Raw genomic sequence first — 22,887 nt, forward strand, 5'->3', positions numbered from 1 at the left:
CTTTTAAAAAAATATTGGTATTCCTATCTGCTGCTCGTGGTTGGACTGAAACTGAAGGTTAACAGCTGAAATAGTTTTGCCTCTCTCGTTGGCCGAAGGCTTTTTTCTCCTGTAAAAGAAACGTGTGCTCTGGGTTTAAAACATGAGTCAAATTCATTGATTAAATCATTGTTTAAAAACAAAATCGTAATAGAAAATATGAATTTCCAGAGCCTTTCTAGTTAGTTGTGGCAAGAACAGCACCACAGTAAATCTGTACTCGTTCAATAACTCAGCACACAGTCGAGTATTTGCTTTGTGTTTAATATTATCCAGTTCAATATTTATACAGCAAATTTCTGCATGTTTACAGAATAAGAAAAATATGTAAAGAGACACAAGTGTAGAGCATGTCTTATAGTTGTAGGTTGGCCTTTGAGCTAATTAATGAACATAAAGGCTCCTATATAAAGACAAATATGATGTCCACAAAAATAAAATGCATCAAATTTTAGTAAAACTTTAACAAAATAACAAATTTTTGTAGTTTCAGTATTTGTTTTATTTTTTTCCTAGAATGACCTGGCTATTATAAGCTACACCAACCAACTACAACATTAAAACCACCTGCTTCATACTGCCTGAGGAGTCCAGGCATGCATGCAGGACCTCCGAGCGGACGCTGCAGTGGATCCTTTGTGTCCTGTGAACCTCTGAGAATTACGGTGGTCCAGCTTCGTAGGCTGGCTTAATACTTATTGTAGTATAATGGGTTGCACTGCCACACAAGAGGAGGCTGCTGCCCATCAGCCCAATGCCTGATCTGCATCAAAGCTGTAACGGTGTCAAAATACCATCCGCATGAATTCAAGGACCCGAGCTGTTTCCACTTCCACTGTCGGTGATTTTAATGTTGTGGCAGACTAGTGAATGTGTGATGGGTATGGGAGCAGACCAAGAATCAAGAAGAGCTGCAGCACCACCTACAGTTTGTCATCAAACTCACGATACAGTAGCTGATAATGTCATTGTGTTGTTCTCTTAGTTGCTGCTGGTCTGGTTGCCTGCAAATGTTCACTGTGATGTTCTCTGATGCTTCAAACGCGTGTTTTGTGGTTAAAAAGAGACTCCCTGAAGGCCCAGCTGTTTCCATCAGTCAGTTTCAAAGTCTCACTTCCACCCTGCACAGCCTCGTTCATCCAGGCTTTTTTTTGGTTTGAATAACCTGCAAACAGCGGGGCCTTGTCAGTGGTTTGGATTTTTGCATTGTGTTCACTGGCTGAACTGCACTTACATTTGATTGGCTGAAATACGGCGGCTGTGGATGATTAACGTGATGCAGGAACATGTGGCTCGCTTGCGGGAGCATGGTTGGATACATGTTCATAGGCGGGATGCCGGGGTACGGGACGAAGGGTGGCATATTAACCCCCGGCCCAACATGGGGCATTGGTGGAGGCACAGCTGGCGAGACAGGTGGGTATGGCATTGGTGAGCAGTTGACCGGAGGGTATGTCGGCACCACCGGAGCAGATGGAGGTTTGGACGCAGGGTACGAGGAATTAGGAGAAAATGGTTGTAATGCAGCAGCACTCTCCTGAGATTTCCTTTCGCAGTTCTTACTGTCCTGTACTGAGCTGCTGCTCGTCTTTTGGTCATACTCAGCAGATTTGTATACTTGATGCACATCCGTTACATCCCTCTCTGCACTGTACGAGTCTTTTTTACTGTAATAATTCTGATTTAAGGGGCTAAAACTAGATCTGCTTGATGATGATGATGCTCTACTTTGACGTCTTGGGGAATACGGTCGCCTCGTACCCTTCTCCCTCCCAACTTTACGAGCCAAATCACCATCCTTCTTCCCATACAGCCGCTCCTGGATTCTATGAGACATTTGGCCAAGCTCTTCAAATCCCAAATCCATGCCAATGGCCTGCAGCACATCCTGCATTTGCCTACGCTTGTGTTCATCCTCAGGTGGCAGAGGCACCCTTTCCACCACCAAGGGGGACCTGGATCTGCTGCGGAAGTAGGCTTCCCTGCCATCATTCCCCTGAAGGGGCTTTTCATCTGAGAGTGGGCACTGTTTTGGGCTGAGGGACCGTCGATGAGTCTGTGGGGAAACTGGTCTGCGGGACCTTTCGCTCTCACTCCAGTAGCTGTTATCCTGGTGGCTTCCTTGATTCCTCCCAGCATTGTGAGTGGGAGACCACAGATGATCAGCAGGGCTCGGTAATAAGGTTTGAGAAACGGGTTGATCGTCGTCATCTGAGGTCTGAGTCACAATCTTAGTGAGAACGTCGACATTCACGCCCTTGTTTAGCACGTCGAGGAAACGCTGGAAGCCTTTGGTTGACTTCTGCTCAGAAACAGCTGCACTTCGACTGGGTGCATCACTCTCAAAAGACTGATGAGAAGCACACAAACGTCACAGGTATAAGAGTCAAACAAATCTCTCGAAGGTTAAACATTTTCACACAATTTTCTGAGACACTTCTGAAAGCAAATCAAACACGAAACAGCAGTGTACGTGACATCTGAGAGCAGATGTGTAAAACTGCAGAGAAAAGCTACTGCAGAATAATGAGCAAAAGAAATACAATTAAAGCCCATTACACCTTGTTTGCATCTTGTAGGTGTTTATTGTGTTAATCAATATTCTGTCTACTTTGAGGCCAGTTTTGATGTGCATCCCGTTTTGTTGTCACACTCCTATTGATAAACAGTTAGAGTGATCATTTCATTTATGTTAGGTTACAGGTGAACAGGGCTATGGGATCAGAGCCCAGATATATTGATATTCATGGTGGTGTTTTTACTGTATGTGTTGTGCTGCATGTGTTGTAAATGTTGTAAATGCAGACAAAATTAAAACGTTAAAAGTATTTGGCTTAGTAGACTTCTATTTTTGCACCATTACTAATACACAGGCCTATAAACTCCGGATACAGTTCGGAGAAGGTGCTAATCTAGAGCAAGGTGACTACAGCATGGATGCAACGTTTCATGCAGCAGTATTCAAGAAATGTGTATTTGAGATACAGTAAGAGTACAATAAACACTCTGCAAGTAGCCAAACTGCAGGCTGAGGAGCACTGGTCCTCCTCCTCCTCTCTCAGATACATGCAGGAGTGAATGCAGTGTGGTAAATACACTCAGTATTTAGTCTAAGGAGCTTGGAAAGAAAAGCGTCTGGGCTTCTTTAAGTTGCTTGAAGACGTTTCACCTCTCACAGTTCCCAGAACTGAAGAAGCTTCACGGATGAGAGGTGAAACGTCTTCAAGCAACTTACAGAAGTCCAGACGCTTTTCTTTCCAAGCTCCTTACGCTACGATGACCAGGATGACTGAGAACCTTCACAGACACTGCAGTAATAAAATCAGTCTTTTTATGCCTGTATTAATTATTATGTATGAAGTAATGAACATTTGCATCTTTTATTACAAATCAGTAAAAAAAAAACCAAGGGGCCAGTAAAACTCTGATCTAGCGACCAGAGACACAAGTGGAATTAAAAGTCATAACTTTTGAAGTGATAAAGATTTATCAACATGTGTAATGTTAAACCCACCTGTCGGCTCGAGCCATTCAATGGATATCTTGCTCCAGCTTGGCGATAATCCTCATCATATACAGAAGTGAGAGGACTGTCCGTCCTCTCTCTGGGATTGACATAACTCTGTTTGACATGGATAAATATTTTTCATCAAACCACAAAATGAGTACTTTGAATTAAAACACTATTCAAACTGATGCAAACACACAATTAAAACCTGTCCAACCCTCATTAAGCAATCATGTGAACTTACCCTCTCCTGTGATCGGGCCCTCTCTTGTGATGGATCCCGGCCCCTCTCATATTCATCTCCATCTTTGTAAGACCCCGACAGTCGTCTGTAAGGTAACTCATCATTTAGCTGCCTGTATGGGAACTCCTCATGCCGAGGCCTGTGCCTGGAGCCCTGAGGTGTTTTCCTGTACTTGAAATCCTCATTTTGTGGTGACGCATCTTCAATATTCCTGGTTAGATGCGACCGTGAAAAACTGTCCGGTGAAGGCCTGTATGTTTTCTCCTGAGCCTCACGCCTGTACCTGTATTCCCGCTCGTCGTCATCTGCAAACCTCTGCTTTTTGTTGTCAGAGAGGTCCCGCACCGGTGAAGACGCGCGTCTCCTCGCCGGGCTCTTCCTGCTCCAGTCTCTGTTCAGTGTATCTTTGCTGTAAAGCCTCTTTGGAGACTCACTGTACTCCCTACTTCTTGTTCTCTCTGTACTGCTGCGTCCATCCCCACCATATTTATGATACGACTCCCGTGGCATGTCTCTGGGAGGTTCGCGCCTTTTCTCCCATCTGTCGTCATATTCATCCCGTTGCCGTGAACTCCTCTCGCTGTACTGCCGCCTGTAACCGTGTTCAGATCTGTTTGAGTACATCCTCAGACCTGAGTGATACAAAAAGAGAATAGACTCTTGAATAATGTCAGACTTCAAATAAACACAACCACTTATCTTCTATTAACAAGGCAAACATAGTGCTCTCCACTTGGAATATGTTAGGATTTCTACATTTGTTCCGTGTCTGTGGGGGTACTCCAAAGGAATTGGCTCAAAAATTTGTGATTCTAAACTGACTCAGTGTGAATGGTTGTCTGTCTCTGTGCCAGTTGTGTGACAGACCCATGTATAACCCCTCAGGTTAAATGTTTAGCATCAGTTACCATGGTGATCGAGTCAGGTTAGAAGAAAGCCACATTCATGACATGCTAACTATTAATATCGTTCTGGTAATAAGTAAACTACCTTCGCAATTCTTCTAAGTCGGGGTTAAACTGAAGATAGCCTCATATACTGTCTGCAGAACAGGGATCTGAGGTGGTAAAACAGGCCAGCTTACTGTTCAATGCTACTACGGTTTACATTCAGAGATCACGATGACAAGCATTCCCCCCTAGATCATAAATGCTTGATAATCACAAAAGGATTGAAAGAAATAAGCAAATGTAGGTCACAATGAGTCTACAAAAATATCCAGCAAAACATAAAATAAAATTTTAAAAAATCAACATTTAGCAGTCACAAACCAACAGTATAGGCACGGGTGTGTCTTTAAATAGAAGCTACGTGTAAAAGCACCTGCTGTAGAATTCTTAGAAAGGACGCTCAGGCATCCCAGAGCTTAGATAGTTGGCTTAATGGAGCTTTCGGTATGCCGTGACCGAGCTAACGTTAACAGCATTGAACGCTAACGTTCGCTGCTGCAGCTGTCTGCTAGCAGGCCACGGAATAGCTTTAGTTAGCTTTAGCAAAAAGGAGAAATATCAAACTTACAACTGTATCATCGACGAGATATTATTTCCAGCTAAAATTGCTGCATCTGTGAAAACTTTCTCGTCCTAAAGTGCAGTTAAATCAGCAGCAGTTAAAGCTTTGCCCCTGCTTTTGATAACCTACTTAGCAGCATTCGCGGTGGGCTAAGGAGCTAACGTAAAATTACCGTTTCCGCTGGATGACTCCACTTTCATTAAAAATCAGGAAACACACACTCCCTTGGGTAAATGAAATCAGGGAAAAGTGCTCAAAATATGTTTAGCAGTAAGTACGTTTCCTAAAAACATTCACAACATGTTAAATTCAGTCGGACAAAATTTTAAAAACAGGCACTGGCTGAATTCCAGGAGGTTTGTTTTTCTTATCTCCCCCGGGGGATGAAGAAGTGGTTTCAGCTACTTTTTAACGCAACTTTATTGATAACATTTAAACACAAGAAATTACCGTCAAAAAGTAAGAAATATCACATTTAATTTTCTTTCTTTTTTTTTTTTTAAATGTTTTTCTTTATTTTCTTAATTGAGTTACACAGAAAATACACGACAACAGAGGCACAGAGAGGCACTGAATATATAAGTACATAATAAAAAAAAAATAACCTCAGATTTATCCACTATGTTCGTGTACACTCAGGTTCAAAAATTCTGTCGATATACACAAATCACACCACAAAGACATACACACAAAACGGTTAGCACATATTTTTAAATGAAATATTTAAATGATTGTCTTTGTATTCAAGCATCAAGCTAAAGTATCACTTGAGATAATAAATGAATACAAGTCAACAGTGAGTGCGTGTATGCGTGTGTGATAGCTTTTATTTTTTTATACCTTTTGTCCCTGTGGGGTACTGGCATACTGTGAAAGCACAGTCTGAAGAAGAGGATGATGTATGGCTTCTAAGAGGACCTTTAACTCATTCCTTTTTGCTGTCATATCAAGGTGACATCAAGGTGACTGCTCAGCAAGCACATCAGGTAAAAACAATCCTCGTGCTTTTGTGAAATTCCCTGATTCAGCTCTGCAGCCACAAGGACAGGAGATTTTTGTGAGACTGGGCACTGATCTGCAGTACAGGAACTCCACAGGGGACTGTGCTGTCTCCATTTCTTTTCACCTTACACAGCTTCAGAACAACTTCTCGTCATGCCACCATCAGAAACACTCTGATAAAAGTTTTACAGTGGTTAGATGTGTTAGTGATGGGCAGGAAGAGGAGGAATAGAGAGCAGAGGATGATTTTGGTCTGGAATGTTCTGAATGTTCTGAAAGATTGGAGAGATGGTGATTAACTTCATATGCAGGGAAGAGAACAGCTACATTAAGCCATATAAAGTGCTTTTCTACTTTAACTGAGCACTCAAAGCCTCAAGCCTCGTTCACCCAATCACACACTTTATTCTATCTAGCATTTATCTAATATTGTCTTATCTAACACGGCAGCACGGTGGCACGGTGGCTAGCACTGTTGCCGCACAGCAAGAAGGTCCTGAGTTCAATTCCACCATCAGGCCAGGGTCTTTCTGTGTGGAGTTTGCATGTTCTCCCCGTGTTTGCGTGGGTTCCCTCCGGGTACTCCGGCTTCCTCCCACTGTCCAAAGACATGCAGTTTGAGGGGATAGGTTAATTGGATAATCCAAATTGTCACTAGGTGTGAATGTGTGAGTGAATGTGAGCGTGAATGGTTGTCTGTCCCTGTGTGTTGGCCCTGCGACAGACTGGTGACCTGTCCAGGGTGTACCCCGCCTCTCGCCCTATGACAGCTGGGATAGGCTCCAGCGCCCCCGCGACCCTGGAAAGGATAAGCGGAAGCGAATGGATGGATGGATGGTTAACTCAACATTCTGGCCAAGAGTACTTTGACCTGGAGGGCCTGGAGGAGATTGAACCCCTGACCTTCCAATTAGTACACTTCCCACTCTAGCTCGTGAGCCATAGTTGCCCCAAAGGACAAAACCAAGGCATCCACATCAACAGCAGGCTGAACTGGAAGTTGGCACACAAAAGTGAATAAGCAAACTCTGTTCCTAGGGAAGCCGAGACCCTTCAGTGTGTGCAGGTAAATGACACTGAGACTTTCTACCACTCAGTTGTGGTGAGAGCATTATATTTCCCTGTGATCTGCTGGGGAAGCAGCATCAAAGATCTTTAAGGAGTCTTGCTCCATTGCCAAACTGCTCCCATGCTTGAGTTTTTTGCTTTAGCTACTGTCAGAACTGCTTTTGCTTTCGGCCTGCCACAGGAGATCAAAAGGCCAGTCACTCTTCCGTTTCACCTTTGATGTCAGCTGTTCAGTCAAAGGAATCACCTTACAGCTGCTGCTTGAGTCACCTCAGCAGAAGTGTGGAACATTTAGTATTTTTTACTATTTTCACTTATGTCTACAGCCATCCTGCTGTCAAAGTTCTTCTGGAGAAGATCTCCCAGATAGGTCTCGGAGCGCACCCTCAATATATATGTGTCAACCCACAACCTAGAGGTCCTGTTGTCAAGCGCACTTAGGGATACCTGTATGCTTGAACATGTATTTGTTACAGGAATCCTATCACAGAAGTCCGATACCAAAGCAGCACTGGAGTAGACTGCCCCTCCAGGAGTTCCCAGATGGGACACCTTCCAGCACCCCATCCAAGAAGGCCAGGTAGTCAGGACACATTGTCATATATATATATATATATATATGTATATATATATATATATATATGTATATATATGTATATGTATATATATATATATATATATATATGTATATGTATATATATATATATATATATATATATATATATATATATATATGTATTATTTATCATTGTTATTTATCATTGTTGTGATTCTTTACATTTAATAACAATAACATGTGTCACCAGTATATTGAATTAACAAAAAGTTTTTATTTGTGCGCCACAGCATATGTTATTTTTAGTTTTATATGTTTGTATAAACACATAGGATTCAAATTGGCTCTGTTTTGGAGCACAGATTTTCCTCCTTCTCTGCTTTTCATTTTTGTTAGTAATAAAAGCATATTTTAAAAGAAGCAAAATATCTTTTAATTTAATTATTCAATTTAATTGTGGTTGTTTTAGTTTTATAAATTCATAAATGTAAGAAAACATGGGATTACTGTCATTTATAAACAGACCACTGGAAGGCAGTCAGATGTGGTTAAACACTTCAAATATTTACACCCATAATGCTGATAGGCTCATTTATCCTAATGCTCTTTATAACATCACCCTCATTATAACACTTAATTATGATTTGTGGCTCCATATTTTTTTTGGCAGTGAAGGTTGCCAACCTCTTATCTTGTTAAACGTGGAGTGAACTTGATTGCAGTAAATCCAATCAACCACTAGATGGTGGCAAAGACTGTTGCACACACACACACACACACACACACACACACACACAGTGAATTTACATATTCACAATAGAACATTGAGTTAAATTGCAATATCTAAAATATTTCATGCAGCATCCAACATCCCAATAATATTGTGCTAGAACAAAGCGATACATTTTGTTTTAATGAGAAGTACATTAGAGATAGATCACCATATTATAATTGCAGATTTGTGTTTTTTTGACACAAATTTATATTTTAATCTTTGTTTTCACTTCACTTTCAGCTAATGCAGCTTTGCTGACTTCAGCAGAGTTTTTATTGCGCAACCAAACCCTCCTTCAGCTCAGCCCTTGCTGACCGTCCAGGCAGACCCACCATTAGTGCAAATGTGACCAAAAAGCTTACAACACACTCAGGACTTTATTAACTTTATTATATCCTTCCCTACAGGGAGCCATCAAACAAATGACAACCCGTTCATTTGCAACATGAAACAAAAAGTTAAACGAATGCCGTACTCACAGTATTTGTGCAACGTCACACAGCTCTACATAGGCGCCTGTGTAGTCTACATCATATTTCTCACTAATGAGGTGCAGTCATTGCTCCCTGGGCGACATGGATGATAAATATGCTCCAATCACATGTGCTGTTAAGACATTTAGTCTGTGTTAAGGATAGAATGGGGACAGAGATGTGCGGTGCGGAAGTGAGGCGGAAGCCAACACGAGAAACGCTGGAGTCTGCAACAGTCCCAGGGCCGTCTCCTGCCACTCTGTGAGCACAAAGAGTATCCACCTGAGGGCGCTGTAACAGAGAACCATGAAACACAGCACATGTTAGGAGCTTAATTAGCTTTGCTGTGAGCAAAGCAGCAAATCCCACTTTAACAGGAGGATATTTCAATAAGTAGGAATCACAACCTCTGAGTTCTTTGACCTTTTATATCTCCTCCTAAATGAAAAGCTTTGTGTTCGTGTTTGACCTTCACGGCGCTGTCAAAGAATTTCTGCTTTCATCAAAAACAGGATTTAAAAATGATCAAATTAAATCTCAATACCTTAAATTACATTTTAACCACTGCAGACTATATGATTATGGTAAGATGTGTCCACTTTACTTAACTGAATATGTAGTACTGTGCAAAAGTCCTGAGCCACCCTTCATGTCTTTATATTTTACTTTCAAGGAGCCAGAATTTCTTGTAAATACTCTCCAGTGATAATTATTTCTAATCTGAAGGTCATTCCAAGTTTTTCTTTGTACATAAATCAAATAAACAAGATGTGCAGACTTTTATCTTTAATTCAACATGTTCAACAAAACTATTGCATGAACTGTTTGGGAATTACGGCCATTTTTAGCCCGCCATTTTCAGGGGTTCAAAAGTAACTGGCAATTGAATGACAGGTAAATTTTATGGTAAGTGAGGCCTCTTCTCTTCTTATTCCAATGATAAATTCCCCAAAATTGTGGCATTATCCGAGTACTTATGGACCTAACTGTCTGCAGAAATGAAAGAAATCACCTTTTGTAGCAGGTCATGCATGTTTAAAAAACCCTGCATATACATGTTAAATTTGGTTTAAAAAGAATATATTAAGACAGCATGCATTCACAATATAATCCCAGCCTAAAGCTCATTCATGCACATCATACAACACTAAATACATCCCTGCAGCCTCCCACCTCCTCACTGGTAGAACTTAATCTCAGTGTCCACGCAATCAAAAAATAAGTCTCCCAGTTCCTCTCCGGGTATCTCTCCGCTGAGCATGGCTGCGATCTCGCTCAGACACTGAGACTCCAGGTCCCTTAAAATGTTGTAGACAGTTAGACCTTCATCCTGAGACAGAACAGAGAGAAAAACCACAGAGATGCCATGAGAATAACTGTAACACCCAGGTTAGATCATACAAAGCTGTAATATATCCCACTTTCTCCTCCTAAATCGATGCGTCTTTCATCATCATAAGCTTCAGTCAGATTCTAAAAAAGGAGTCAGATCCTGCTGAAAACAGTCCTGAATCCAATACAACCCCACGTCTATGGTGGGAGATGCAGTCTGAATAACTGCAACTAAAGACCTGCTTTTCTTTAGCCAAATCCCACTGTAGTGTACAAAATGCACTTTGCACTCACTCTTGTGGCGTATTTACATTTTACAATAACAACAAGAAAAAAATCAGTGCTCTGTACAAATGTGAAATGACAAAATATTTACACCAACATCCAATCAACCATCAAACGACGTTTGAAAGAGTGACAAAGGATCCAGTAAGTTATATTCAATGAATTATAAGAGAACTGAGTCTCTGAGTTAGTGGAGGAAGGTGCACTGCTGATGAATACTGTGTGAAGTCCAGCGAGAGGTCAGCGAGTAAAGCCAGAGGAGAGTCTGTTTGGTTAAAAGGAGTCTTACAACTTATTTCCTGCTCTGTTTCATTGTTGGACTCTAGTAGAGTAGCTTGTATCATGTCTTATACTGAACAGGCTTTAGACAAGCTAAACAAAGCTATTTTAGCTCCACCCCCATTAAGATGACCTCCCTTTAAACTGAACTTTCCTGATTGGCTTTACCTTCCAAAAAAAAAAAAGTTTGAATATACTTTAGTTAACTAATAATAAAGGAAAAACTAACACAAGTATGAAAAAACATTTTTGTTAGCTACAAATGTTTCCTGAGACCTCGACACGACTGTTTAGTTTTCATAAAAACTGCAAGTGCAGATATTTGTCAAATCTGCACTTGACAAAAATGTAGAAACCAGTAAACTATGGTAGCAACAGACCGTCACGATATCTAATATCATGAAGGAGAGTTTGCAGAATAACAGAAGTTTGGAAAATTTTCGCAAGATACCAATAAAAACTAAACTGAAATGCACAGCCAGAGCTGATGACCATATAAGTCCCCAACCTTTTTTGCGCCACGGACCGGGCTATGTCCGACAATATTTTCACGGACCGGCCTTTATGGTGTCAAGGATAAAAAAAGGGGGAAAAAAAGGATTTATTCACACACGGGAAAAGACCCAGGGAAACCGAGTTAACGATAAAAACCCTGAAAACCATGAATTTCACACCTGAGCCTCAACTCTCGCGGCCCGGTACCAAACGACTCACGGACCATTGGGTGGGTTGGGTATCCGCTGATATAAGGGATATCCACTCTCTATGATGTTATACAGAGTCAAGAGTTAAAAACAAAAAAAAAGAAAACTAAAACTTTGGCCATTTTAATATTAAATATAACAGAAAATATGCAAATACTTAATAGATCCATGCTGAGTAATTTCCATTGAATTCTTCATCTTCTGGATCATTGTCCTACTGTTTCCACATTCGAACAGACCAATTTTAAAGGCGGGCTTTGTCACTTTTTAAAGAGAAAAAACTGTTTCCTCAAACTACAAAAGAAAAGTTGAAGTCATGAGTAAAAAAAGGAAACAACACTTATTTGGTGTAATGAGCAGCTTTTGATAGCTAACATTAGCAAAGCTACAAAAACATTTTGTATGCTCATTTTGTCCCGGGCCAAAATTTCAGCCCAAACAGGGCGCTGACCTTCCTCTGACTTGCAGTTCAGCTTGTAATCACGCACATAACGCCAGACAGGAAATCAGCTAAAATGTCTAAATGGAAAAACTGTTTGGAAGTTCTCTGGTGTCACAGTTTGAAACCCTGCTCTTTGGCTTTGAATGTGCACTTGTAGTGTGTTTATGTTTAGTCTGCACTGATGCCATGTGTCTTGTCTGCACCATCTGTGAGGTGCTGTTGTGTTTGGCTCTGCACTGGGAGTGTCTTCTCTGGGTTGTGCAACTCGCCTGTAATTTATCAGCAGCAACTCATCCAGATCGACTCTTTAACGAAAACAAATAAAAAGTGATCCTGCTGTGTGTGTTTACTCAATGAACCGGAACTTCATGCACTGCCATTATCTGCACAGGACTATCATTGACCTAGGTCATCCATCAGTGCCCACCGGGTTGGTCTCCATGGTGTTGAGCGCCACCTGATGGGCCTTGTAGAGGTCATGTCTGCGGTCCACCTGGCTCTGAAAGCGAGGCTGCTTCCTCGCAGGGTCGTCCGAGCCAAACTGTGGGGAGACCACCCTCGGCACTGGGGTGGGACAGTCCGAGAAGATAAAAGGCTTGAATACAGACCTAGCAGGGTGATAGGATTAGACAGGGAGAGAAAAAGGAAAGAGAAAGCGCAGACTCAGAAATTCCCATCAACCCAAAGAAGATACAGAGCGTAGAAAATTAAAGATTAGAAGGGAAAGAAAACACTTTTCACACTTTCATATCAGGAGAGCTCATAAGGTTCTGTCGCTTAAGATTTAAATTTGTTCAGTCTCCCTTTCAAGATCATCCTCTTTTGCACCTCTAAACTGCTTCCAGCACTTCTGCTATTTTATTGCCCACTGGAAGTCCCACTCACACCACTTGCACTTGCCCATCTGTGATGCACGTGAGGAGCAACGTCAGGAGCTGAAAAATGAAAAGTAAACATGCAAACGGCAAAAACTGCAGTCCTCTAATGGGCACTTGATTCTGTCCCCAATCTCAACAGACTCCCATGTAAAAGTATCCAAAAAGCGTGCTTTAATGAACTTAATATTATTAGTGGCCCACTTTAAGACCAGGAGAAAACATAAACCCAGCCTCCGAGGGCCGTGTGTCTGGGTAAGTGTGAGGGTTGAGTGAAATGCTTGCGAGACCTCGGCATAAAATCTATGTAAAAACTCCTCAGTTTAAGTAAACTTGATGTTTGCTCTCTAAAAGTTTGAGATCACAGATGGTCAGAATTAGACTTCCACAGAGGCTTCCAAAATTAATCCACAGGTGCACAAAGTGACCACCTTGAGGGCCGTTTAGATGTCTTTTTTAATGGTCAGCACATATTCATATTTTGTGCTTTTTAAACATTAACTGGTTGTTACATTTATTTTTCTAAAACTTACTTAATACTAAAGTTGTATAAACAATTATGAGGAATTCCAGACCTCTAGTCTCACAATACTATAATCGTTACATGAACATATAGTGGAATAAACGGGTTATTCGTGTAGCATTAAGTGAATATAATCAGACTAATTCTTAGTTTAGTAGGTGGCAAACCTGGATGGGTCTGGGGTGGCAGTGAAGAAGTGGATGCAGGGCAGACTAGTGTCTCTGGGCAGGATAGAAACCATGCTGCCTGTGGTGCAGAAACCTCCAGAGTCCATGCAGATGCCGCTGGGTTTGTCCCTCAGAATGGACATCATCACCTCTGCCGTCACTGATCCTGAAAGCAGGACAGACAGAGAGCTGAGTGTCTCTGTAGAGAAGTTATCGTCATGTTCAGCAGCTCTAAGCTCCCCTAAGCTCTGTACCTACCATCGTGTTGCTGGAGCAACTCCGTGCCTCCCCTGTAGCGCTGCTTGGCCAGCTCCATCCTGGCCGGCGGGTTCTCGGGACTAAACACCTGCGAGAAGTTAAATTCTCCCTCGCCGTCCCACCAGCCCTGAGCCTTGGCCACACTCCGCAGGTCCGGGTGCTCTGTGGAGATCTCGCTGCCAATGGTGAGCTGGTTGGAGATGTTCTTAACACCCTCTGGAAGAAGCAGGTAGATGGCAGTATTTTGAGACACCGGATCAACTGAAATCCTATTTAGCCAGAAAAGCTCTGTTTGTGTGTATGTTTCACACAAAGCAGATTGATTTCCACTGATAAAAATCACTCCATGAGGATTCCCATACATGCATTCCCAGCTGCTAGAACCTGATTTCAGCTGGGAGGCCAGTCTTATCACAAGAACGGACCTACTTTACTTTTTTTTATTTGAGTTTGTTATATACACAGACCGCTGCAAACACACAGTCACAAACAGTTTTTTTTTTACTCTTGGCACTGTGTGATGTCATACAGATGATACAGAGCCGAGGGGCAGCCAATCAGAAAAAAGCTAGATTAACAAAGTGGTTCTAAAACTCTGCGGTGGGATCACCTGGAGTCACTGCAGGTGCAGGTGGTCGACAAAGAAAAAAAAAAAAGAGAGAATAATTTTAAAAAACAAACAAAAAAACAAAAAGAACCTAAACAGGGTGAATATGAGGTTTTGGAGATTATTCTATTCTATTCTTCTCTTTATGGAACTAAAATTAAATTTGGATTCCTGTTATTGCTAATCATGAGGAAAAGCTTGAGTATCCCTGGCAGGGTGGGCTTAGAGAAAGATCAGCTAAAAATGCTTATTTCACACAGTAGATGAGCTGAGGAAACAAACTGAGTCTTGCAAAGCTACTCAAGTAGAAACCAAGAACAAGCACGTGGAGGTGGAAATGAGGAAAACAGCAGGATATGATTTACACTAAAAGAGTCGACTGTCCTGACACATATTTCAGACAACACAAACACCTGACAAAATGTAATATAGAGTACAAAAACACCAAGTTCCAATCATCCATAACACCAGAAAATAAAATATTAAACATGCTTCTAACCCAGCCGAGTAGTGTTTCTAAGACTTGTTCGTCTGAGGGACGTCTGCTAGAACACAGCCTATTTTAAACTGTTGTTTTATCAAATTTGTGGCTGAACTTGTAAGTTCAAGCCAGACAGTTACTATCGAACGCTGCTGTAAAGAGACGTTTAATCTGGTACACATCAATCAGCTAAACACTTTCTTTCTATTGTTTAAAGATGTACACTCAAACCAGAGAAAAAACACCAGAGACAAAAAACACAAAGACAGACTTATTAAAAGCTCATGGTTTTGTCTTTGTAAAAGCAGTTTGCCCCCAAAAACTAAAGCTGACGTCTGGTTTTTCACACCGATTTCTGCTCAGTCTGGTTTCTGGTGCACTGAGGGGATATCAAAAATCAGGATTTACTTTTCTGCCCACCAGTAATGGTTTACAAATGCAGATAAATTCATAAGAACTAATAAATAGCCAATCCAGAGCAATTAGACAGTGGTATTCCTAAAGGTTTTAGCTTTGAGTCAATAACAACCACACCTTCTTCTTCCTGACTCATGTTTGTGAGCACAGTGAAGTAGAGTAGTAGACCAAAGCTGGTCTCATTGTCCTGGAGCTGACTGACAATAACAATCTCATCTGCGTACTTTAACATGGTCCTGTTATCATCATACTTTGACACACATCTGTGTAGAGGATAAATAACAGAGCACACACATCCCTGTGGAAACCAGCAGAGGAGCAAACCTGAGAACTCCATTTAAACTAAATTTCTGTGCCCACAAGTTTTAAAAGCAAACTGTTAAAATATAAGGTTAAAAAGTTAAAAGCAGAGGAAAAAACAGGAAGTCTAGCATGAGACCCTTTTCCCTCCAAGTGTTTAAGTGTTTAAGCTGTGCTCCTCTGTGTGGTCTGTAAGCAATCTACAGACCACACAGAGTTTAACCTCTCCTGTAGACGTTTGTGCCATGTTAGCAGCACAGCAAGGACAGACTGATAATCAGTCAAGACAGACGTATGCATAGATATTCATCATCCTCAGAGGATGAAACCTGCTATCTTTCAAAAGCTGTCTTTGTTTTTGTGTGTTAATTAACTGAAAGTCACATTTCAGCCTAAACTTAGAACCAAAGTGAGCCGAAGATCAGAACTTGGAAAGGAGGCCTTGTAAACTGAAGGTATGTTAGTCCCCAACTTATTGTGTATTACTGGTCAATACTGTAATAGCTAGGAGATGATTTGGTTGCTACCTGTCTGAGATTAACCTATGGAGCAGATTTTTCTAAAAATCTAAAGAGGAATTTCATCCAATCACTGTACCTTCTGCAGTAGTTCTGATTTGTATATTATAGATGAGTTGTTTACTGCTGCTTTGCTCCATTGTTTAGTGTCTCTGTGCGGGAACAGGTTTCAGGATTGTCCCCCTCCCCCCTCTAAAATAAAGTCCTTTAAGCAAGCATGCAATAAGAGGCTTTATAAAAATATCACTAAGGAGATGTTCGTGCATGCACACCATGAACTTTTAAAAACATCCTCTTCCTTGTTACTGTTACTAAGTAATCACACCTGCTTTCAAACACATACAGACAAAATCTTTGCTTCATTTATAAAAACCAAAAAAAAGCTGAATGTGGTTATAAATGAAGCACATTCAGTAATTTTGATCTCTATGGATGATCACCTCTTCATATCAACACTGAGTAAAGTGAAATTTTTTAAAACTCATCTACTTGGATACCTATATTTGGGACGTGGCTGCACTGATGAACAGGTGCCCCGACAGAGGCCTTTTGGAGCATTTGAATGGATTATCTGACCAACAGTATGCTTAACTGTGTTGTACAGACCACCAAGACATTTGTACTTTAGTTCTGGTGAACAACAATCTAATGCTTATTAGTCTGTTACTGCACTAATTACCCAATAGGTGTCTCCTCACATTGGACCCATACAGTCTGTGAATGTAGTTTACTAATCACACTGACTAGCATTAGCTGATAAATTAGCGGGATGATCCCTTTGATCCATATAAGGTAACTTTTGGCTGCCACACTATACTGCAGTGAGTGCACAGAAACAAACTCTTTTAGCACCTCCCCCTTTAAGCCAACTCTCTTCCCATTGGCTCTCCCTTACAAACTAAAAGTATAGCTCAGACCAGGTCCCTGTGTGTGTACATACAGGAGGAAAAACAACGTAAGTGTTTGGAGCAACATGAAGCCTGAGCTTTTGGCTCACAGTTGTTACTTCTTTGGTCTTTTCAACCCTTCGTCCTTACCTGAGACTTTCTGCGCCACCCAAAGCCTCCCGGCTGTCTCCAGCACCCAGGCCTCACTGCGGTCCACAAGGAGGAAGGTGTTGTGGTAGCTGAAGGGTTCAGGAGCCTCCCTGCACTGCCCCCCCTGGCCATGCTGCTCCAGGAGGCTGGTGATCACCGTCAGCGCTGCCCGAGCACTGTCACCACGCTCCAGCCCCAGTCTGATGAGCAGAACCCATGCTAGGTTATGTGTGTACCAGGTTTCGTCTATTTGTTTATCTAGTGTTTGATCAGTTTCACACACCATGAATTCACTTTAACTGCTCTGAAGTGTGTATTGGAGAAAAGCTGCTCAGTTAAAGAGTCTCTCCTTGCTGTTTGAGTATTTTTACACAGAGTAACTTCAACAGTCATCTCTACACCTGCCATAACATGCTAGTGACAATCTACACACCCTTCTGATCAAAGCCTCAGAGGATTAACTTAGTACTTCTACTGAATACATGCAATCCAACTTTAATAAGGTGCAGTCAGCAGCTGGATTATTTTCCCTTTATTGATATCCTGTTCTTAATCCATACAAGTTTCTGAGGAATATCAAAAGGTTTCAGCAGCTCACCGGACAAGGTCCATGCCTAGCAGAGCCTCTCCCGGTGCGACGGGCTCTCGGGTCCAGACTGCCTCATTCCCAATACAGACCCCTTTGTCACTGGCGCCCATTTCAGCCCCCCACATCCATGCAGGTTTGCTGAGGACCACAGCGTTGGTCTGCTCCACCTGAGGGATCTGGATGTATGTGCACTGCAGATTGCAAAAAAAAAAAAAAAGTAATATGGCTTCAGATATGAACAGTGGAGCATGAACAACATTTTCTGACAAACGTACATGTATTGGCATATAACAGTGGAAGAAAAGGAAAGAGATATCTTTGTACCAAAATCTGAAAGAGATGTTTCGGGTCATTCAGATCAACGATGACAAAAAGCAGTACAAGCATACACTCCATCCCCTTCTGCTATCTATCCAAACGAATGTGACTTGAGTTTGTTTTAGAACTTAGATTTTATGCTATTATTTATCCATAACTATTGTTGCAATTCATTACTGCCTTTTCACTGCTCTTTTTAAACTTATTCTTTTTAAACTGTATTGCTTATTGCACAGTAGAGGCTGGTGAGAAACACTATTTCGTTTCAGGCTGGGTAACACCATACGAAATGACAATAAACATCTTGAGTCTTGAGTCCAGTATTAGATATGGTTCACTTACATCCTCACTCATTTAGTCAGACTCTTAAATATCCAGCAATTGTCAGGATATAATGATAAGGTAAAATATTTGTATTCTATCTGCATGTTAAATTATCCTAAGGCTAATTTAACATTAGGGTCACCAGGATTGCAATACACTCTCAGAAACCTGGACTCTTTTTTTAATGTTTTACTGTCCAGTAATGCATTTAATAACTTATCATAAGGACATCATTAGACCCCACAGCACCATCAGATCACTGTGATGCATACTTTGCTTCATGAGCTGAAAACAGCTGTAAACAATGTATTCAGAGCACAGGCACTATACAAGGCGGATGCAGCCAGTGTGCCATTACCCACTGGTATCTGAAGACCAGTTTTGAAACCCAGTGATGAGCGTTTTTTCACTGTGGTTTCAAAGGGGATGTGAAAAGCGAGGGATGACAATGCCTGTGAAACCGAACACTCATCAGTTGTTATCGATCACAAGTTATCAGCCGATGAATAAACCCAAGATATCCCCTTTTTTGAAATTAACAAAATACACAAAATCTACTTAACTAAAATCTATTTATTTTACTCTGTATGACCTGAAATTAGTGGCTGAGCTCAGAAACCCATCAAGAAAGTTGTTACTGACTTCTGTAGGACTGTAAATGTTTTTACAACCACAAGTATCAACCCTGGTTCTCATTAAAAACAAACTGCATTAATGTGAAGCTTGGCTGCGCTGACCTAGCTGAGCTAACAGGATAAAGTATTTCATAACAGTTGCTTCTCTTAAAATTATTAACAGGAAAGGTTTCCACATTAAGTCTGTGTGTAAATATTCAACATCCCTCCTTCAGACTTCAGCCTTGAAAAAGGTTGTTTTGAAACCAACACATATGAAATGTATTAGTCAGTCAGTGTATTTAAAACACAGCAGCAGCTTTTCCTGGGCTGCTTTACCTCCAGCATGGAGCCTGGGGGGTGAGAGGCTGCAGGGTAGTGGACCACCTCTTGCACCTCATCTCGAGGACGGTCTGAGTTCTTCCCAAAAATCACATGGTCATCACGAGAGCCAGGGGGCAAGGAAACAAAACAGTCACACGACATGGGGGGCTCTGCCATCCTGCAACAAAGACACAGAAAATAACAAAAAAAGGAAGTGTGTCTGGCTGTGGGGAACAGGGGTGTGACCCAAACATGTACTTAAGAATTGTGGTACCCAGAAACCCGACTTGGTACTGTTAATCTTACAATGCCGAGTGACATGACAGAATCAGCAGTGGAAAGCAACTTGGTACATTTACTCAGGTACTTTACTTTGTTTTAATGTAGCGTAAAGTACTGCAATATATGATGCTGTGCTATTAGCGATAAAGCTGCTCAAGCAGTGATTAAAATCACCTCCAACTTTGACACACACATTAATGAATCATTCATTATAACCCAGTAATTAACATATTTAGTATTTTAAGCATATTTTTGTACTGTTAAACACTTGTTTCACCACTTTTCTGAACAGTTATTGAACACAAAATCGTGTATAAAGTCTCATGCAGCCTTTTCACCAAATACCATCTGATTAAGAGCACGGGAATTCACAATATTTTCAATACGCTCTACTTTTTTCTGATCCAAGTATTGTGATTTCCTGCCGTTCCTTCGTGACACCCCTAAAAAAATCCCGTAAACGCCCCTGGCGGGGAGTGAAATAAAGATGCACCACGAGCAGCACTGACTTCACGGCCTCATGTAAACAAGCTGATTTGAAACAAATCATAAGAGTGTGACGGTGTGTTGGACCTGCAGCACTACACCCTGCTGTAACCATAATGTGCATGTGTGGATCAGAGAGGAACAGCTCTCTCCGTTCCCCACCCAGCTTTCTGCAGAAAGTCAGATCCAGCCGGTGCACTGCCCATCCCTTTCACACAGGGATTAGGAGGCAGTCTTGTGCAGAGCACTTTATTGACTGTAATCTTCACAAATCCGGCCGCCACGTTGCTCTATTGTCGCTCCTTTTCTCTCGTTTGCGACCACGAATCGCTCACATTCCGGAAACAATGTCGCCAAAAGTGCCCCGGCTAATCGCAGCTGTAGCCTGTGACGGAGCTCGCTTTGCGATCAGTGTTTATTTCAGAGATAAGGCCCACACTGTCAACTCCCCGTCCCTCTCTCCGGAGCAGCGACGCGCCTGTCGCTTCGTGTCCTTTCACCTTTAATCGGGGGGGTGAGAGTGGGGCTCAATTTTGGGGATAATAGTGCGTAAAGTAGAGCTAAGCAGCGGCGGGTGGTGCTGGAGAAAATGTTTACCTTTGTTTTTCTATGGTGAGCGCGCACGGCCGGCTGGGAGAAGGCAGGTTGTAGATACAGAGCAGTCACGTGACGAAGAAATCCAAAGGTCTGTACTTAAAGGTCTCGTCTCGTCTGGCCACAAGCACAGCTCACCGTCTCACAGAGTCCAGTCCACACCTGTGCAAAGCTGCACAGCAGGCCTGAGCGATGAGGTAGCTCTTCATCATGAGTCTGCCTCCCCTTCGCCTGTTTATCTGCAAACCCGCAGTCAACACGATCATAATTACATCCACCTTCGAGGAAATCCCTGCAAACACTGCAAGTTTTTACAATCCGCTGTTTCCACCATGGAAGCAACAAATCAAGTCTGTTTGTTTGTTTTTTATTTATTCCCTCAGATACAAACAAAGGCCGTAAACAAGTATAATTAAATGCAAAATGCTTCTGAGCTACACTTATGACCTCATGTCTGTGTGACTTAAAGGATGAGCCGGACAAACCTCTTAGCTTGCACTCACTAAAGTAAACAAGTTAACGTTTTCATAAGAATCACAGCCGCAGTTAAAGGACCTGTTTCACACGTCAGTAAAAACTGTTTGCTTTACAGGAAACTGAAAAAAAACAAAAGAAAAAAAAACATATAAGCTCTATGATGACATCAGTGGCATCGTGGGAAATGTAGGATCTACTGTTTTAAACCCAGGATATCACAGCCTGTGGTGTTTTCATTTTGACGACTCTTTTACGAAATATGTCTCTTTGGCATAGTAGCATATCCACGCACACATCAAGTGCCAACTACAGACTATACAAAAGTTGCAATTACAGATCGGCCAGCAGGGGGCGACTGCTTTGGTTGCAAAACAACTTCCGATTAATAAATGGGGAAAACAGCCCCCAGCTCCCTCTCTCTGTGACCTCAGTGAGATCTCAGTTCCTAGTTTTAAAGTCTCAGTGAAGGACATTTTATAAACCATGGATTTGTCGGTCGCAGGTTGTTAGCCAATCAGTGTGGCGACTTTGTTTTCCCAGTCAAACTCACCCCTTGCTTTTCAAAACTCCAAGATGGTTATGGCTGAAAACATTCGGCTAACCAATGGGTGATGTTACATCCATCTGTTCTGGGAATCCATCCTACCTCACAAACCATCCTACCCATTGTTTCTGCACATGACTGTGTGCAGAAACAATTAACTTCATTTTTTTAAACCATTGTGAATAATTCTTATGGTTATGATTAGGGTTAGGGTTTGGATTAGTCAGAAGTCACCATCAAATTATAATACGGGTAGAACAATTTGCCAAAGTAGGACGGTTTCTTAGAACACCATCTTTTATATACAGTCTGTAACCCCAACCTATGAGACAGAAATGAACTAAGACCAAAAATTCAAGTTGCTCTAATGAGCACTTGAGGCTGAATCCAAACCAGATTGTATCAGATTAATACAAATATTTGAAGTATCACACAGCACTACCTTTACTTCCACTAACTGGAGTCACTGAACTGGACCTCTCTGTCAGACTTTTAATGGAAATATCCAACAAATAATTTGACTTGCTGTCCAGTAAAAGTGCATCCAAGAACTTCATGCTTCAGTTTTTGGTGGCTGATTTCTAGTATTTATTAGCCTGTTAGCACTAATTAGCATCTGTTTGTGCCGTTGCGATGCACTTGTAAACGTTATATATGCACCTTCCTAATAAAGCTTATTACTGTATTACTGATGATTTTACATTCCAGCCTATTGTATAAATATGGCCACTTCCACCTCAGTCAAAATGCTAATAGTGAGGCTTTAGAATGTAGAGTTTAGAAACAAATGGGCGACATCATAGTGACTACAATTAGTTCTTTATATTAGCATGTTTCTGACATGGAAAGATAGGTTAATATTACCTTGCAAGTAATATACATGGTGACTTTTTATAAGCTGAGGCTCATCTTAAATACAGGTAAGTAGAAAAA

The 22,887-nt window shown here is 41.5% G+C and overlaps 2 protein-coding genes across 7 annotated transcripts; both read right to left on the reverse strand.

The window, feature by feature from the left end:
* Positions 1–284: 284 nt before the first annotated feature.
* LOC102076125 (serine/arginine repetitive matrix protein 1) lies at positions 285–5,675 on the reverse strand. 5 transcript variants are annotated; one of them, XM_019359527.2, is made up of 5 exons: positions 5,476–5,675; positions 3,792–4,423; positions 3,554–3,661; positions 1,274–2,389; positions 285–1,204 (listed from the first exon to the last, which is right to left on the reverse strand). In XM_019359527.2, the coding sequence occupies exons 1-5, from the start codon at positions 5,501–5,503 to the stop codon at positions 1,175–1,177; spliced, it is 1,914 nt and encodes a 637-aa protein (XP_019215072.1). In that variant the 5' UTR covers positions 5,504–5,675; the 3' UTR covers positions 285–1,174. The 5 variants fall into 5 exon arrangements, with proteins under 5 accessions (XP_019215072.1, XP_005470175.1, XP_005470176.1 ...); XM_005470118.4 differs by having other exon boundaries at positions 285–2,389; positions 5,476–5,674; XM_005470119.2 differs by lacking the exon at positions 5,476–5,675 and adding an exon at positions 5,310–5,469 and having other exon boundaries at positions 285–2,389.
* Positions 5,676–9,073: 3,398 nt separating this feature from the next.
* scrn2 (secernin 2) lies at positions 9,074–21,206 on the reverse strand. Of its 2 annotated transcripts, XM_019359525.2 has the most exons (9): positions 20,502–20,861; positions 19,587–19,749; positions 18,001–18,182; positions 17,403–17,602; positions 14,043–14,258; positions 13,785–13,950; positions 12,647–12,827; positions 10,351–10,507; positions 9,074–9,468 (listed from the first exon to the last, which is right to left on the reverse strand). In XM_019359525.2, exons 1-8 carry the CDS (start codon positions 20,543–20,545, stop codon positions 10,355–10,357), a joined length of 1,305 nt encoding a protein of 434 aa, XP_019215070.1. In that variant the 5' UTR covers positions 20,546–20,861; the 3' UTR covers positions 9,074–9,468; positions 10,351–10,354. The 2 variants fall into 2 exon arrangements, with proteins under 2 accessions (XP_019215070.1, XP_019215071.1); XM_019359526.2 differs by lacking the exons at positions 9,074–9,468; positions 20,502–20,861 and adding an exon at positions 20,937–21,206 and having other exon boundaries at positions 10,355–10,507.
* Between the last annotated feature and the right edge of the window lie 1,681 nt (positions 21,207–22,887).

Source organism: Oreochromis niloticus, linkage group LG6, assembly GCF_001858045.2.
Source record: "Oreochromis niloticus isolate F11D_XX linkage group LG6, O_niloticus_UMD_NMBU, whole genome shotgun sequence".
NCBI lineage: Eukaryota > Metazoa > Chordata > Actinopteri > Cichliformes > Cichlidae > Oreochromis > Oreochromis niloticus.

What these genes read in the sequence shown, in the direction of transcription:
- scrn2 (XM_019359525.2), bottom strand. Translation starts at nt 20,545, where the DNA reads ATGGGCAGTGCACCGGCTGGATCTGACTTTCTGCAGAAAGCTGG. An exon ending in CCCCAGGCTCCATGCTGGAG is followed by an intron (nt 18,183 to 19,586) that starts GTAAAGCAGCCC and finishes TGCAATCTGCAG; the next exon opens with TGCACATACATCCAGATCCC. An exon ending in GGTGGCGCAGAAAGTCTCAG is followed by an intron (nt 14,259 to 17,402) that starts GTAAGGACGAAG and finishes TGCTTCTTCCAG; the next exon opens with AGGGTGTTAAGAACATCTCC.
- LOC102076125 (XM_005470118.4), bottom strand. Translation starts at nt 5,503, where the DNA reads ATGAAAGTGGAGTCATCCAGCGGAAACG. An exon ending in GGAGTCATCCAGCGGAAACG is followed by an intron (nt 4,424 to 5,475) that starts GTAATTTTACGT and finishes TGTATCACTCAG; the next exon opens with GTCTGAGGATGTACTCAAAC. An exon ending in TGAATGGCTCGAGCCGACAG is followed by an intron (nt 2,390 to 3,553) that starts GTGGGTTTAACA and finishes GCTTCTCATCAG; the next exon opens with TCTTTTGAGAGTGATGCACC.